The sequence below is a fragment of the Episyrphus balteatus genome, chromosome 1 (genome assembly GCF_945859705.1).
Source record: "Episyrphus balteatus chromosome 1, idEpiBalt1.1, whole genome shotgun sequence".
NCBI classification, from domain to species: domain Eukaryota; kingdom Metazoa; phylum Arthropoda; class Insecta; order Diptera; family Syrphidae; genus Episyrphus; species Episyrphus balteatus.
The window spans coordinates 33,961,173-33,978,084 of NC_079134.1; the positions used below are offsets into that span (position 1 = coordinate 33,961,173).

The window sequence follows — 16,912 nt, forward strand, 5'->3', positions numbered from 1 at the left end:
CTTGAGAGAGAAAATAAATAAAGGCAATAATACACACAACAGCGCATGTGCGATGAAAAGCCCCAGGCCAAAAGTCCATATAATTAAAATGATTAAAATTACCCTCTTCTCTAGAAATACAACAAATAACAACTAAATCTGATATGTTGTGAACTTATGGCTCAGAAGCATTTTAGAAATTAGTTTGCATAGTTTTATTGTTTTTTAATGACTTAACCAAACTCAATATTAAACGACGTTCTTGCTTTACGTTTGTTTGTGTGAGTCATAAGTCCACAATCATATGAAAATGCTTTCCCATTTACTCTACTTCCATGTGTTGTTATATACAAAACATTCAACACTCTGTCAGTTCTCTCTCTTTTATTTTAGGGTATCCAGGGCTCAGGGGACGATGAAGAGAGTGGTTTTAGTTAAATAAATGTTGGATTGGAATACCTCAGTTCGTGTGAACACAACGCTGAATTGTGGGATTATGGCATTGCATCTGCTCTTTAGTTAATGTTCGTCGCTAAACCTGTCTGGTAGTGAGTGCACGGTTGTGTTTATTATAAAATTGAATGAAAAATATTATTGTTTGTGCGTTATCGAGGGTGACTTTTTGTAATTTTTATATTTTGTGGTACACTTTCGCTTTGTACATTAATTCCCCTGAAAATTTCTTTTCTTGAACTCTCTTTTGGCACACAAGTGTGTTTCTTAAAAGTGAAATACTTACTCTGAGTTGCCGCATTACCAAATTAGTTAGTTCGTGGTTGGACATAAATCATTTTGTAAGCTAAATGGATGATGTCAATATAAAATCGGAGTTTACTGCTGAAATGGAAGACGAAAGATACTTGAACTATGATGAATTGAATACTGCTACTAACAATGAGAGAAATAATGCAGAAGTAATGGAAAATATGAAATATGATTTGACAATTGAAAATGAATTAATGGAAAATGAAAATTATCATGAAATGGAAGGCGATAATAATGACGATAGAGCTAATATGCATGATTTTCAGCAAAGTGCTGACAATCAAATGCAAGATACAAACATGAGTTTTGACAGTGCTAATGGTAGTTTAGCATCTTCTTCGAATGTAATGGATGGCGGGAATGTAAGATTTGAATTTACAGCCGGATATAGAAGAAATAGTGTTTTAATATATTTAATTGATGAAAAACAATTATTTACTAAAAAATACGCTCATAATCATATGGATCGATATACATGTTATACTAAATCGTGTAAAGCTAGTTTACTATTCGATACGTATTTGAATAAAATTGTCAAATTATATCATACATTTCATTTGCATCCAGATCAATCGGATGTTTATAAGAAAATGAAAGTTCTTAATGAAATGAAAGATTATTGTTTGACAAATGATGGAGTTAATTTGACAACGAAACAGATTTTCGATCAAAAGTGTAATGTTATGAAGGAAGCTGCTCATTTGGTTGAGTATAATAAGATTAAGAGAAATTTGAATAGGTTGAAGAAAACTGCTATGCAAAAGCCTACAACTACAACTGCAGCAAGTAATTATGATAACCAGAATGTGATGTATGGAATGTTTCCGAATGATGTTGTGAATGCAACAAATGAATATGCTTCGAAATGGGTAAGAATATATTCTTTTTAAATGGAAAAGAATAATGATATTTTAAAATGCTCGTTTTTTGAAGAATTTTAAATATAATTAGGATGTTTACTCATATTGAAGTTCTAATTTCTCAAAAACGTTACATCATAGATTTTTCCGACTTCGGATTTGAATTACCTAAGACTATTAAAATCTATTAGAAAAGTATACATATTTTGGTTTACCGAAAAAATAAGTTCTCAGTTTTGTTGAACATTGAAATTTTTCATTATATGTAGCAATAAATGAGTAGCTACTCAGTTGTAGACAAAAAACAATGTTTTCTAACATCAACTTAAAAACATAGTTGGCAACCATATAACCCAAAATTATTCAATTTTTTATAAAACATAAATAGAAGAGATGTCAAAATTGTGTTAGTTAAAAAAAAAATCCATTAAATAGCGTAATAAAAATACTAAAGTGTGTTTTCCTAATTTGAAACTTTTTGAAGTTTGTTCTAAATTTTTTTGATTTTTTTTGGAATATGAATATATGAATTGTAAATCTTAGATCTAACACCTTTTTGATATGAATTTAGCCAAATTTCTGGTTAATATACTATTTCAAAAAAGAAAATTCTATTCAAAAGCTTATTCTGGCCGCCGTTTTAAGCCGACATTTTGAATAGAAAAAAGTTGGCAGCATTTTCGTATTATCCTTCAGTGTACCAAATGACCTATCTTTGAAAAATGGCTATGCAAATGAATTTTGACGCCAAAGCAAAGCAAAGGCACCACTCTGTGGGTCAAACCAATTCAGTCAAATCAGTGGTCAAATATTTCTTATCGTCTTAAAAGTGCCTGTACAGTCCACACTCACTCATAAAATCTTAACATTTTCAGAATTAAAAAAAATAAGAAAAAAAAAATATATATTTTTATGTGTTAGTCTATTTAAGAGACTTAGGGCCGGTTTGTTCACACTCGATTATCTTTTAATCAAGGATTTTTCTATGGAATAATCCTTGATTAAAAGATAATCGACTGTGAACAAACTGGCCCTTAAGTTAAAAATTGCTTAAAGCTCGTTGTACTAAAATTTTAACCTAAAATCAATAAAAAAATAGTTATGGCAGTATTTTCTATAATAGTCGTGCTTTTCTACAACTAATACACAGTGCTAACTCGTTTTTCATTTTAAACGCAAAACAAAAACAAAATAAACATGTTTTTTCTTTCTTTGCGCATAAAATATAAAAACGATCAAATACTGAGTTGTAGAAAAAATCGGGCTAATAGCAGCTAACTTTTTCTACCCTATTTTTAAGTTCAAGTTTCAAAAAATGCTGTATTGAAATTGTTAAGGCTTAAAAGCTGAAACACAATCACGCTTTGCCGTCGATTTTGACAACTGCGAAAAGTTCAACTATAGAAAATCTGTGTATCCTCACACAATGACGCTTTTCTTACGTACGCTTTTTTTGACAAACGTAAGGAAACGTAAGAAAGCGAGCAAAAGTTCAACCAGACTGAACTTTTGCTCGCTTTCTGACATTTAACAGACATAGTTACAGTCACCCACATTATTATTGCTCCAAATGTGAATAAAAAAAAATAAATTATTGCAAAATTATGTTTGTTTTTTAATTTCTCTATATAGATTTTGCACAAAAAAACGACATCGAAATATTTTAAATCAAAACAATTTATACGTATTAAAAACAAAAAAAAATTAATGATGTTTTAGACTGAGTTTTATTGTTAAAAACAATATATTTTGATTGGTTTTGTTTTTATAACTATAGGATTAAAAGCTGAAACACAATCACGCTTTAGGGCGTCGCTTCGTTGCGTTACGTTGAGAAATCCTCGAAGCGCGCTTCTGTCACTTTGACTTTGAACAGCTGATTGCAACATAAAATCTGCTGTCAAATTAAAAAAAACACAGTCACTCCCAAAATTATTGGGCCAAGTCTTTATCTTGATTTAATTGTGGAAAAATGAAAAAGGATATTAATATGTTTAAAAAATGCATAGAAATTTGTTTATTCTTTAATCCTATAGTTATAAAAACAAAACCAATCAAAATATATTGTTTTTAACAATAAAACTCAGTCTAAAACATCATTAATTTTTTTTTGTTTTTAATACGTAAATTGTTTTGATTTAAAATATCTCGATGTCGTTTTTTTGTGCAAAAACTATATAGAGAAATTAAAAAACACACATAGTATTGCAATAATTTATTTTTTTTTATTCACATTTGGCGCAATAATAATGTGGGTGACTGTAACTATGTCTGTTAAATGTCAAAAAGCGAGCAAAAGTTCAGTCTGGTTGAACTTTTGCTCGCTTTCTTACGTTTCCTTACGTTTGTCAAAAAAAGCGTACGTAAGAAAAGCGTCATTGTGTGAGGATACACAGATTTCCTATAGTTGAACTTTTCGCAGTTGTCAAAATCGACGGCAAAGCGTGATTGTGTTTCAGCTTTAAAGAATAAACAAATTTTTATGAATTTTTTAAACACATTAATATCCTTTTTCATTTTTCCACAATTAAATCAAGATAAAGACTTGGCCCAATAATTTTGTGAGTGACTGTGTTTTTTTTATTTGACAGCAGATTTTATGTTGCAATCAGTTGTTCAAAGTCAAAGTGACAGAAGCGCGCTTTGAGGATTTCTCAACGTAACGCAACGAAGCGACGCCCTAAAGCGTGATTGTGATTCAGCTTTAAAAACTTTTCATCAACTTTTTTGTTGAAAATTTGATTTTTGTTTCCAATTTTTTTCAACAAAAAATTTCAAATCGAAAAATTAATATTATTCTTACTCGTAACACAAGAACGAATATTTTTACAAAATGCTATTAAAAACCAGCGAGTTTTGTTAACAAAATAGTTTTTGACATTTTTCTCAACATTTTGAGGTTATGTTAAAAATTGATGCATAATATGTAGATATTTTAATTATCTACAGCTTCATTAAATAAATTTGTTTGAGAAGAGGGGTTTTTTTGATGCAAAGATAAAAAACAGGGTTGTCAGCTCTCAGGTTTAAAGAGGAAGGTAAATTTTTGTTAAAATTGCAGTTGTCTGTTTTTTTTTTGTATTCTAATACTAAATTAAAGTTTTATTTTTTTTTGCTTAAAATTGCCATTTAAAATATTACGAAAAGCAGGGGAGCCAGGCTTTCAATTTACGATTCCGAAAACTAAAAATTAAAAAAAAAAAATATTTTAAAACATCGGCAACACTTGCAGTTTTGAATTATATTTTTTTTTTAAAGCCAGAACTCCACATTAAATTATAAATTTTAAATGAAATTATTTCAAGCATTGGTTTTTGAAATAATCTTAAATTGAAAGCCTGGCAACCCCTGCTTGCGGCTATGTTTTAAATGGCGACCCTGGTTTAATTTAATAGGAAAAATAAAACTTAAATTTATATTAAATACAATTAAAAAAATAAACATATGACTACAATTTTGGCAACCCTAATTTTTTTTAATCTTTGCATCATTTTCTTTAAAGTGACGAACATTTCATCAAAAAACAGATACCTGCAGAATAGAGTGGTGGGATCTTAAACCCATCCTAAATTTCCTAAATTTCTTCATTACTCATTTTCTGAAAATATTTTCTTTAACAAGTATTTACGTAGGTAAACCTAGTTTCGATTGCTAGACTAGTTTCTTTTTTTTAAATATGAAATTTTGAGATATTCAACGAATTTATCCTCGTGTCAGAGTTAGCCCCAAACTTAAAAATGCTTCTTTTACTATATTAGAGCAAGTTCGTGTAACACAATCAATCGTTTTATGTTTTGATTTATTACGAGATATCAAATTGATTTAAAAAATCAAAATCACTGCACTTCTTGTTAACAACATCATGTTCACCAGCTTGTGTTTGTGTATATGGTTGCTTCTGCTGTGTCCCTTGGAAGATTAAACTTATTTTTAGAAAAATGCATAAAATGTAATGATCAAACAGATTTCTGCAGAGATTATAACATAACGTAAAGCATACAATAGGACTTACAAACTTACTTGTATATCTAATATGTGGATACTAAACTACTGTCGTCAAACTGTTTTTTTTTTTTTAGAATTAATAATCATTTTTATAAAAAAAAAACAAAACCGAGGTTTACCGAGGAACAAAACTAGGTTTTATGGTTTTTCTCATAGTTCCGCTTCCTTTTTGGAGGTCCGTAAAAACACACGAATTCCTATTAGGCCAGTCATTATGCCGGAAAAAACGGCTTAGAATGACCGAGAAAGCTAAATTTTTGGATATGTTGTAGGGGATGCTTAAAAAAGCTTTGAGATACGAAAATTTTACAAGGAGCTTTTTTGTAGCTTTTACCATGTTCTACAATTTAGGCACACACATTTTTTACGTATCATGAACCGTTTTCGAGATATCGATCAAAAAAGTAAAAAATTTACGATATGCGATTTGTTTTTTGACATAATCTATTTTTTGGTGATAAATATCCAAAAAAAATATTATAATCAAATTGGTAGACACTGTTCAGACCTACAATTTCGTATTTTTGTTTTTTTTTGACAAAAATTACGACATGAATGATTTTTGTTTTCACAACCGAACGAGCGGCTTGCTTGGCGATGGGTGCAGACTTTGCGGACGGCTGGAGGTCGTAATTTTTGTCAAAAAAAAAAACAAAAATACGAAATTGTAGGTCTGAACAGGGTCTACCAATTTGATTTTATAATTTTTTTGGATATTTATAAGATAATATATAGATAATGTCAAAAAACAAATCGCATATCGTAAATTTTTGACTTTTTTGATCGATATCTCGAAAACGGTTCATGATACGCAACAAATGTGTATGCATAAATTGTAGAACATGGTAAAAGCTACAAAAAAGCTCCTTGTAAAATTTTCGTATCTCAAGGGATAGCCGAGTTATTGTCAAAAAAATTATTGCGGAAAAAGCTCATAGAAAAAGCTCTTGGTCCAAAACTTCAAGTTAAGCTTTTTTAAGCATCCCCTACAACATATCCAAAATTTAGCTTTCTCGGTCATTTTGCATTTCCAAATGGAAAAATTACCTCATAAAAAAGTCGGATTTCTTAAGAAAAAAAAATTTATCTCGGTTATTTATGGAATATTCCCAACAATGTTATACCATTTTGAAAAGAGAATTGAACACACCAACTTTTAAGGCAACTTGCCGAAACATTGTAGTGCATTTTTTTTACACTACGGCTCATTGAATTAGAGTCATGTAAAAATTTTTAGTACTAAGTTGGGTAAAAAAGTAATATTTTCTTTAAAACTGATACAGCTGAGTTAAAATTTTTGAATGCATTTGATAGCAGGGTTATTTAAGGTCCCGTAACAGAAGAAAAAAATGAGGTAAATTAAGATTCGTAGTCACGGCACATGAAAAACCGTCACAGGGTGACCATTTTTTCGACTTTTTTTTTCAAATGCCCATAACTCCCAAAATATATGGCTGCGATTTTTTTTATCATTTTTCTGATATCTGTCACCACCTACCCTATCTACCGTTTTCGTTTCGACGTTAACTTTTGGGACACCCTGTATAATGACTGGACTATATGAATTCTGAAAAATCTTACTTACTTAGGGACTGATTTCATTACTCAAATACATTAATGAAATTATTGAAACAATATAATTCTGGACTAAAATATGTATGAACTACTTACCTTGCCTTAAACTTTTTTATGCACTCGAGTAAAAAAAACAAAAAAAAATAATGCATGAGTTGCATCTACGTATGCGCATACTTAGACAGGGTAAAAAAAGCATTTCTTATCATTAACATTACAAGTAGCAAATTGCACAAACTTTCAAACACTTTCATATAATAGATTCACATAAAAATAGAATTTTAAATAAACCCTCAAGTCTTTTTGCCACTTAACCTGGATTGAGTAGGTAGGTATATGAAGCAAAAATAAAAACCTACAAGAAAAATCTGATTTGTTGCTAATTTTTCTTTAGTTTTAATCGAAGACTTTGCCTATGAAGGTTGTTGTGATTATAACAATAAATTAATAAATTTATTATTAATTAAGAAAAAAAAATGTCACCAGTTATTGGTGGTTCGAAAGCATTTTGGACAGATTTTATTAAAACCTATGAATCTCTGCCAGTTCTTTGGAATGTTAAAAGTGAAATTTATAAAAATCGTCAACTAAAAGATGAAGCTTATGAAATACTTGTTTTGAAATTAAAAACTATTGAACCAAATGCTAATCGTGAAATTGTTAGAAGAAAAATTAACAGTTTAAGATGTAGTTATCGACGGGAATGGAATAAAATTAAAGAAAGTTGTCAAAATGTTGTTTTACCTGACACAAATTGCTTCTATAAGACTTCTTTGTGGTATTTTGAATTGATGAATTTTTTAAGTGATCATGAAAAACTAGATGAAAGGGTGGTTTTTAAAGAGGAAATGTTGGTATGTTTTTTGGGAGCGGGTCAAAATTCTGTTTATAAAAATTCTAAATTTTTTTTATTCTGTTTCTCAAAATTCTGCTTTTCAAAACTCTGCCAGCTATTTTTTGAACAACAAAATTTTGCTAATTCTGCTTTTTGTATATATAAAATATATACATCTCATTTAAGTTTGGCACTTTCCTAACTGTTTGCTTTTAACTGTCATCTATCACAAATATTTTTCGGACTGCTTTTTAACATTTTCCAAAACCCTTTTATAATTTTTTGTAGAGTTTTGTAAAACAGAATTTTGTAAAACAGAATTTTGAAAAGCAGAATTTTGAAGAACAGAATTTTGAAAACAGAATTCTGACCCCGGCAGAATTTTGACACCATCCAATGTTTTTTTTTAAATATTCAAAAGCCAGTTTTTGAAGGTTTTTGAAGTAAGTAGAAAAATTCGTGTTGTTTCGAATATTTCAGAAACTTTTGAAAAAAAAATATAGCCTATGTCCATCTCTGAACTGAAATGTGTACCTCCACCAAGTTTCATTAACATCAGATTAGTATAAAAGCCTGTAGCCCCAAAAATTTTAGATTTCTTAAAACTGCCTATTAATAAAATTAACGGTATTTTTGTTATTTTATTTCCAGGATACTTCTACACGAAAGCCTTCATTAAGGGTTCCATCACCAGTTTCCTCCGAATCGGAATCAATAGTTGCTGCATCAAACTCATCTCATGTCGAACCAGCTGCCAGTTCAACACCTGGCCCAAGCAACCAGTTTGTCGAAGTCGAGACACCTGCTTTCAAAAAGATAAAATTAACCCGAGAAGTCCCATACACTGAAGGTTATCTCGAAGAATCTACTCCATTTGTACCTAAAAGTTCACAACTTAGAAAATCTTCACCACCACCGCCTGCACCTGCACCAAAGCAACGAGCAAATCCACCTCAAAAACCACGTCCACCACCAAATCCACGTGTACATCAGGAAGAAGGACAACAACAACAACACATTTGTTCGACATGTCCATGTATTGCTGCACAAGAAAATGAATATGATAAAATTGGCAAAGCTTGGGCATCCGAATTGAAGCTAATGACTTTGGATCAACAGATATTTGCTAAACGAGCAATTGCTGAAATTATATTCGAAGGTCAATTAGGTGGATTGAGTCGAAATTCTGTGCTACAACGTCGAGGAGGAGATGGTGATCCGTTTGTTGAAGAAGCCGAATATATATTTGAAAAAACTGAACCAACGAGTGTAATTTAATTTCTTTATATTATATCAGTTGTGCATTTTTAATGTTAAGTTTGTTAATTATAAGGATACTAATTTAAGTAACTTAATTTCTTATGTATAAAAATTACACTTCCATTTGTAAATAAAATATATTGAACATTCTAATTTTCATTAAAATAATTCAGTTTGTATACAAAAATCGCCAAAAAAAAATTAACAATTAAAAAGAAAAATAAACCATTTTCTATATAACTTATATAGAAATTCTATTAAAATAAATTGAATTTGACGGATCTGTTTCTTTGGGAGTTAATCAGGATAAGGTTTGTTATAATTATGAAATAGAATCGAGTTTTATTATTTTTTTTATGTTGCATGTTGAATGTTGCATGTTGCATGTTGCATTTTGCATGTTGCATGTTGCATGTGGCATGTTGCATGTGGCGACACAACGCGACACGACAACAGACGAACTGAATGAAATAGCTGTGGTGGGGCCCTTTTTATAGCAAAATCCTCTCATCAAAATATTTAATTTAATTTAGTTGGTGTATAATAGAGCACGAAAATGCTGCCAACACTATTCTTGGGGCTCTGGAGAAAGTGGAATTCAGTCAGGAAATATACCCTAAGGCCCATTCCATAGCCCGTAGTGGTAACTCTTTGAGAACCGTGTTTTAATGGCCTCCTAAACTAAAATTTTTCTTTTACAGACAGCTTTATAAATTGTGATATTGTTGGTGTTGGTTGGTAGGACGTGAACAGGAAAAAAAAAATCATCACAAAGACACATGTTCCAAAAAAGGCTACCATAGTACTTTTATTAATCAGATTTTACTTTAGGTAGGTAGGTAGGTACATAGATTTTAGTAATTTTTTTTTAAACGTCTTGTGCTCTGTATCTGTAGGGGCTACATGTCCCGGGCCCTGTTACATAGATACAGAGGTAGCTACGGCCCTGTAGTATATGCCTATTTATTCATAACTAACTTATAAAGTAAAATACTATAGTACAGGTAAAATAGGCATTTAAAAGAAAAAAAAACTGTTACACTCATGAAACTTGGCAAAAAGTTTGCTTTTGGGATAAGACCCAAGTACAAAAAAGTCAATAAAAAAAAGTTGGGTGGAAGGGTGTTTTTTCGCGGACAAGAGGGAGGGGGTGAAGGTCAAAAATATACTGAAAAAAATTGTTATTATCATCATATGACACATGTTTTCAAGGTATTTTTTGATGCTGATTCTAATGACATAAAAGTAAAGTCAATACGATTGCTCTAAAAAAAGTTATAGCCCATTGAAAACAAGGGTGCTTGTTTTTCTACTTTAACAGGTAAAATATAACCGAAACCCATGGGAAAAACACGCTACACTGATGAAATTCGGGGTGAAGGTTTTAGGGTGTTTTTTTGATGGGTTAAGTTGTGTGTGTGAGGAAGGTATCATAACAGCTGACTTAAATTTTATTAATTTTTAAAACTTGGTGTAAATGTTTTGGTTGGTAGAAAAATTAAGAATCTATAAAGTGTACAAAATTGTTTTGAGTGAAAGGGTGTTTTTTTAAGAAATGATGAAATTCGGGATTAATACCACAAAAACTAGGAAAAAATTATTACACCAATGAAAATTGGTAAAAATGTTTCATCTATAACAGAAACCAAGTACAGTCTATACAAACATTTTAGGTTAAAGGGTGTTTTTTTGGGAAATAGGAAAAAATCCACGATAAGTCCGATAAAATCAGTGGTATAAATAGCACCCTTACGAAATTCATTGAATATGTTCTCTTTCCCATGGGAATTACGAATAATGTAGGTCTGTACATTTTTTTTATGTGAAAGGGTGTTTTTTTTTTAGAACTAAAGAAAATATGGGTATAATTGAAAAAGTGTGTAATACTAGAGTAATATTAGTGGTGCCCTACTGAAATTTAGCAATAATGTTACTTTTAAGATAAGAAACAAGAACCTAAAGTGTCTATACAAATATCATGGTTAAAAAGGTGTTTTTTTGAGTGAAAACAAAAATGATGGGCCACCCTAATGAAATTTGGTAAAAACATTGATTTTGGGATAGAAAGCAAGAATAAAGAGTTTTCATAAAAAAAATTTTGGTGAAAGGGTGTTTTTTTTCGAAGAGAAAGTAAAATCTGCAATTTGTCCCAAAAAGCCAATGATTCATTTTATTTATGGTTTTGATGACAAATTAAACATTTATATATAAGTTCTTACACGTTTTACGCTAATCATTGGCTTTTTGGGACTACTATCTTAATCATATAAAATGAATATTTTTTCATCCTCTCATTTTACTTCCATACAACGCTTGAATGCCCAAAATATCATCATCGTCAAGTTTAAATTTTGGATTAAAACCCCTGTATAATGGTGCCATTAAAGCTGTTTTGCTTTTAGAATGTCTCAATCCCAGAGAATGGCCAATTTCATGAGCTGCCGCTTGAAATAAATTAATGCCACGTCGATTGCCAATTGTCCAATATTCGGCAATATCAAAATAAACATCTCCTCCGCTAACAGGAAAATACGAACGAGCTAATACTTTGCCAGGACCATCAAAAGGATCACCATTTTCTATATCATCAAAACTATAAAAAAATAATATTAAAATATTTTTAAAATTTGGAAATAAAATGAAAGTGTTACCGAACTTCAATGTCGACCGATCCATTTGTTTTTGCTGTAAAAGTAAGTAAACTATATTCACTCCAAACATTAAAAGCTTTTGATATTTCATCATCGACATCAGATTTTGCCAGTCTTTTGGGATAATTTGATATTTTATAAGTTAGATTTTTATAAGGCCAACGAGATCCTTGTAAGACATATCTTTTGGATCGATTTGATATTGTTTGGCAAATACTTTCATCTTGTACGTTTAGCAAAGAACTTTTGTATTTTTGTACTATTTGAAAAGTTTTATCAAGATCAGCTGTGTTAGAGTGTGTTTTACCAAAATAAGTTAAGTGTTTCTGCAAAATAAAAAAGAAAACTAATGTTAACAAAAATGTTTTTTCAAAACGTACTATCACTTGTTCAGTATATTTTTACTTGCGATATAGGTATACTATATATCAAGTTATGCATTCGTAAAAAAAAAAAAGTTGAGATAACATTTTTCCATGACATTACGATGGTAGAGAATGCCAAAAAAGTGGGTCCCGGAAGTCCGTCTGTCTGTCAGTCTGTCAGTCTGTCAGTCTGTCAGTCTGTCAGTCTGTCAGTCTGTCAGTCTGTCAGTCTGTCAGTCTGTCAGTCTGTCAGTCTGTCAGTCTGTCAGTCTGTCAGTCTGTCAGTCTGTCAGTCTGTCAGTCTGTCAGTCTGTCAGTCTGTCAGTCTGTCAGTCTGTCAGTCTGTCAGTCTGTCAGTCTGTCAGTCTGTCAGTCTGTCAGTCTGTCAGTCTGTCAGTCTGTCAGTCTGTCAGTCTGTCAGTCTGTCAGTCTGTCAGTATGTCAGTCTGTCAGTCTGTCAGTCTGTCAGTCTGTCAATCTGTCAGTCTGTCAGTCTGTCAGTCTGTCAGTCTGTCAGTCTGTCAGTCTGTCTGTCAGTCTGTCAGTCTGTCAGTCTGTCAGTCTGTCAGTCTGTCAGTCTGTCAGTCTGTCAGTCTGTCAGTCTGTCAGTCTGTCAGTCTGTCAGTCTGTCAGTCTGTCAGTCTGTCAGTCTGTCAGTCTGTCAGTCTGTCAGTCTGTCAGTCTGTCAGTCTGTCAGTCTGTCAGTCTGTCAGTCTGTCAGTCTGTCAGTCTGTCAGTCTGTCAGTCTGTCAGTCTGTCAGTCTGTCAGTCTGTCAGTCTGTCAGTCTGTCAGTCTGTCAGTCTGTCAGTCTGTCAGTCTGTCAGTCTGTCAGTCTGTCAGTCTGTCAGTCTGTCAGTCTGTCAGTCTGTCAGTCTGTCAGTCTGTCAGTCTGTCAGTCTGTCAGTCTGTCAGTCTGTCAGTCTGTCAGTCTGTCAGTCTGTCAGTCTGTCAGTCTGTCAGTCTGTCAGTCTGTCAGTCTGTCAGTCTGTCAGTCTGTCAGTCTGTCAGTCTGTCAGTCTGTCAGTCTGTCAGTCTGTCAGTCTGTCAGTCTGTCAGTCTGTCAGTCTGTCAGTCTGTCAGTCTGTCAGTCTGTCAGTCTGTCAGTCTGTCAGTCTGTCAGTCTGTCAGTCTGTCAGTCTGTCAGTCTGTCAGTCTGTCAGTCTGTCAGTCTGTCAGTCTGTCAGTCTGTCAGTCTGTCAGTCTGTCAGTCTGTCAGTCTGTCAGTCTGTCAGTCTGTCAGTCTGTCAGTCTGTCAGTCTGTCAGTCTGTCAGTCTGTCAGTCTGTCAGTCTGTCAGTCTGTCAGTCTGTCAGTCTGTCAGTCTGTCAGTCTGTCAGTCTGTCAGTCTGTCAGTCTGTCAGTCTGTCAGTCTGTCAGTCTGTCAGTCTGTCAGTCTGTCAGTCTGTCAGTCTGTCAGTCTGTCAGTCTGTCAGTCTGTCAGTCTGTCAGTCTGTCAGTCTGTCAGTCTGTCAGTCTGTCAGTCTGTCAGTCTGTCAGTCTGTCAGTCTGTCTGTCTGTAAACGAAGCTACAGCCTAAAAGGATGCACCGATTGATGTCAAACTTGGTATGTAGCGTTATTTGGAGACTCTCCAGAGGGGTTTTTGGAATTAATTTTTTTGGACCAAAAATAACGGTACTTCTTGTCATATACCGATTTTAGTAAAATTGAAATATCTCAAAAACGGCTCCAACGATTTTGTTTAAAAAATCCAAATGTGAGTCATAAGCTAAGGTATATCGTTTAATGAAAAATTTTTTTTTTGAAAATCATTATTACCGGTTAGAGCTGTAGAAAATCGTATGTATTCGTTACTAAATCCGATGTAAGAGATACGAAATAAAGTGATACACTCAATTTGTCCCATTTTGCATCTCGTGTCGGTATCGATCGACACGTATCGGTACTTTTGTCTCAATTAAAACAGTAGTGCCAAGTTTCAATAATCATTGTGTTGTCGATAATTTATACAGAAATATCAAAAGAGACGTTTTTGTATTTTCTCTATTTGGCCGAAATATGTATATCCACGACGCAACCAATCTGTTTATGGCCTTGGTGTTAATGGTATTGATATTTAGCTTAAGAATGTACAAAAGTTTTTTGGTTTTTCAAAAAATTTGTTTATTTTCGGTGCAAAATTTTCAACACAAAAAAAAGCAGAGAAAACGAGGTTTGAAAATCACTCTCAATAAAAAAAATAAATGAAAAATTGTTCGACATGGCTGTATTAAACTGTTAATATTTCGAGATCTGCGCCTCGTACTTTTGAAATAAAATTTTCTAAAGAATTGTGATAAGATTACTGAACGAATATAAACAAAAAATTACCAAAGTTTTGTCGAAAAATTTGGAAAAAAGTCAAAAAAGTTTCCACGTTTGATTAAAAAAAAAAAAAAACCGAATCCATATAGCTACCTTTTAAACTCTTATTACATGAGAATGCCGCAACTAATTTTTATGTTTATGACCTTAAAATGTAGCTTAGATTATAGAAATTGTTTTTGGTTTTTTTCAAAAAAAAAACTTTTACACCCTTATACCAATGTACGAAACATACTTAAAATACTAAACATACGAAACGTATCAAATACATGAAATATACGAAATGTACGAAACACACGAAGCATGCGAAAGTAACGAAACATTCGAAACACCCGAAACATACGAAATATGCGAAAAATGCGAAACATGCGAAAGTAACGAGTAATGATATTATTGATGCGGGTACTAGTATCAAAAGTAACGTATACATGCGGGTACTCATTTTGTCGTTACTTTTACAGCCCTATAACGGTACCTGCCATAGAACCGTTTTTTTCGATTTCAATGAAACTTTTTGTGAAGAAGCATTTATAAAATTTAAATATAAACCAAATTTTTTTGTTGAAAAATCAAATTTTCGAAAACGGGACATTGAATTTTTTTGAAATTTTGTTTTTAGATGTTGATTAGTGATTTCTACAAAATGGCATACCAATTTTATTTTAAAACTTTTTTTCCAAAAAATTATTTATAAAAAATAAAAAATTAGTTTTTTAAAAAATGGCTCTAACGATTTTGAAAATTTTTTGTCTAAAAATGCATCTTAATATATCAATCAAAACTTCATACTTGTTTTGGAGGGCAATTTGATTTTAGATTTTATTTTATTTTTTTAAAAAACGAATTTTATTTTTTTTTTCAAATTTTTATATAAAAAGTCTTAAAATCTTAAGCAACTTTAACTCTAAGAGCAAGTTCGTGCGACCCAGTCGTGCATTTTATTTTATAATAAATGAGAGTTTCTATAAAAAAAACAATAAACTTAAAATAAAAACTTTATTTTAATTAAAAGATGTTTTTGATTGGCTTTTAAGACAGTCAATCCACTACAGTGGCGGTCTTGTCCCCACTTCCCCTATACATATAAAAACCGAACCTAAAAAATGTTTTAAATTTTTCACAATATTTTCTGAAATAAAAGTGTAGGTTTTCTACATAGTCTTAAATAAAAAGTTTTTTTTTAACTTTTTTAATTTAAAAATTAATATTTTGCTGAAAAAAAAAAATAGACAAAGCACATAAAAAGGTAAGTTTAAAACAAGTTTTGTTAAAATCGAACTATTTATATAAAAGATAAAAATAATAAACTTAAAAATTGTATTTTTGCATTTTGCTCAAAATTATTTGAGTAGAAGTTGTAGATCTTTTTACTATCTACAACTTTTGTATTTAACTTTTTTCGATAGGAGGTCTAGTTTTCACTGAAGTCTTAAAAAACAACAATTTTTAAGACCCACCCAATTTTTCACTCAACCACCCCCTTTACCACAACTTATTCGTGGGAAATTTATATTTCCCTTTTTTTTATTCTAAATTTTCCTTCCTAATAATTTATATTTTCAAAAATTATTGGCACTGGGTCTATTATCCATAAACTTTATTAACTTTTTTGTTCAAGAATTGGAGTTGCAAATATACCTACTTAGTTCAGGAATTTGTCAGAAAACTCGTTGAAGTTAAAGGGATTCCGATTCAATATTTTCTTCTTTTTAAATCTCAGAACTAAATTTAATAGTGATTAGTTAACTACTTACAATTTTAAATAATTTTTGTACTGCTGCACTTTCTCCTATATTTGGTTTTGTTAAAAGTAAAACAATTATCACACTTATAAAACTGAAAGCTGTATCTTTCTTCCAGCTTTTTCTTGCAAGAAAATTGTATTTATTGATCATTTTTATAGATTTTTAAGATATACTTAAGATTAAAAATTATAAATTGAAACACTGTTAATAAATGGTTTAACTATATATGACCATTTTAAGAACGCGACTTTTTCTTAATGAATGACGATCATAGTAAAAATAATTCTTTGATTTTCAAACCACGAATCCATAAATAAATTCAAAATAAAAAAAAACCTAATATACTCAACTCAGGTCGTCAAGGTCATTATTCTAAGATGTGCAAAAATTTGGCAAGCTATTATTAAGAGATTGCAAACAATCACTATACAAAGTCATATTTCCCAATTTCTTATCATATTTGCAAAATTCTATATAGATTTGCATAAAAAAATTTGCCATTCTCTTGAGAACAAAAAATCCCAATTTATTTGTTCTCAAAAGAGATT

The 16,912-nt window shown here is 31.3% G+C and overlaps 2 protein-coding genes across 2 annotated transcripts; one reads left to right on the forward strand and one right to left on the reverse strand.

Annotated features, from left to right (window-relative positions):
• The first annotated feature begins 457 nt into the window (after window positions 1-457).
• LOC129919292 (uncharacterized) lies at window positions 458-9,382 on the forward strand. The gene is made up of 2 exons (XM_056000151.1): window positions 458-1,613; window positions 8,671-9,382. Exons 1-2 carry the CDS (start codon window positions 783-785, stop codon window positions 9,295-9,297), a joined length of 1,458 nt encoding a protein of 485 aa, XP_055856126.1. The 5' UTR covers window positions 458-782; the 3' UTR covers window positions 9,298-9,382.
• Window positions 9,355-16,658, reverse strand: LOC129919325 (stromelysin-3-like). The gene is made up of 3 exons (XM_056000187.1): window positions 16,374-16,658; window positions 11,931-12,256; window positions 9,355-11,872 (listed from the first exon to the last, which is right to left on the reverse strand). The coding sequence occupies exons 1-3, from the start codon at window positions 16,512-16,514 to the stop codon at window positions 11,563-11,565; spliced, it is 777 nt and encodes a 258-aa protein (XP_055856162.1). The 5' UTR covers window positions 16,515-16,658; the 3' UTR covers window positions 9,355-11,562.
• Window positions 16,659-16,912: the final 254 nt, after the last annotated feature.

Coding starts and splice junctions, on each gene's coding strand:
- LOC129919325 (XM_056000187.1), bottom strand. CDS start 16,514: ATGATCAATAAATACAATTTTCTTGCAAGAAAAAGCTGGAAGAAAGAT. Junction 12,257..16,373: donor TACAAAAATTATTTAAAATT/GTAAGTAGTTAA, acceptor TTTATTTTGCAG/AAACACTTAACTTATTTTGG. Junction 11,873..11,930: donor TCGGTCGACATTGAAGTTCG/GTAACACTTTCA, acceptor ATTTTTTTATAG/TTTTGATGATATAGAAAATG.
- LOC129919292 (XM_056000151.1), top strand. CDS start 783: ATGGATGATGTCAATATAAAATCGGAGTTTACTGCTGAAATGGAAGAC. Junction 1,614..8,670: donor ATGAATATGCTTCGAAATGG/GTAAGAATATAT, acceptor TTTTATTTCCAG/GATACTTCTACACGAAAGCC.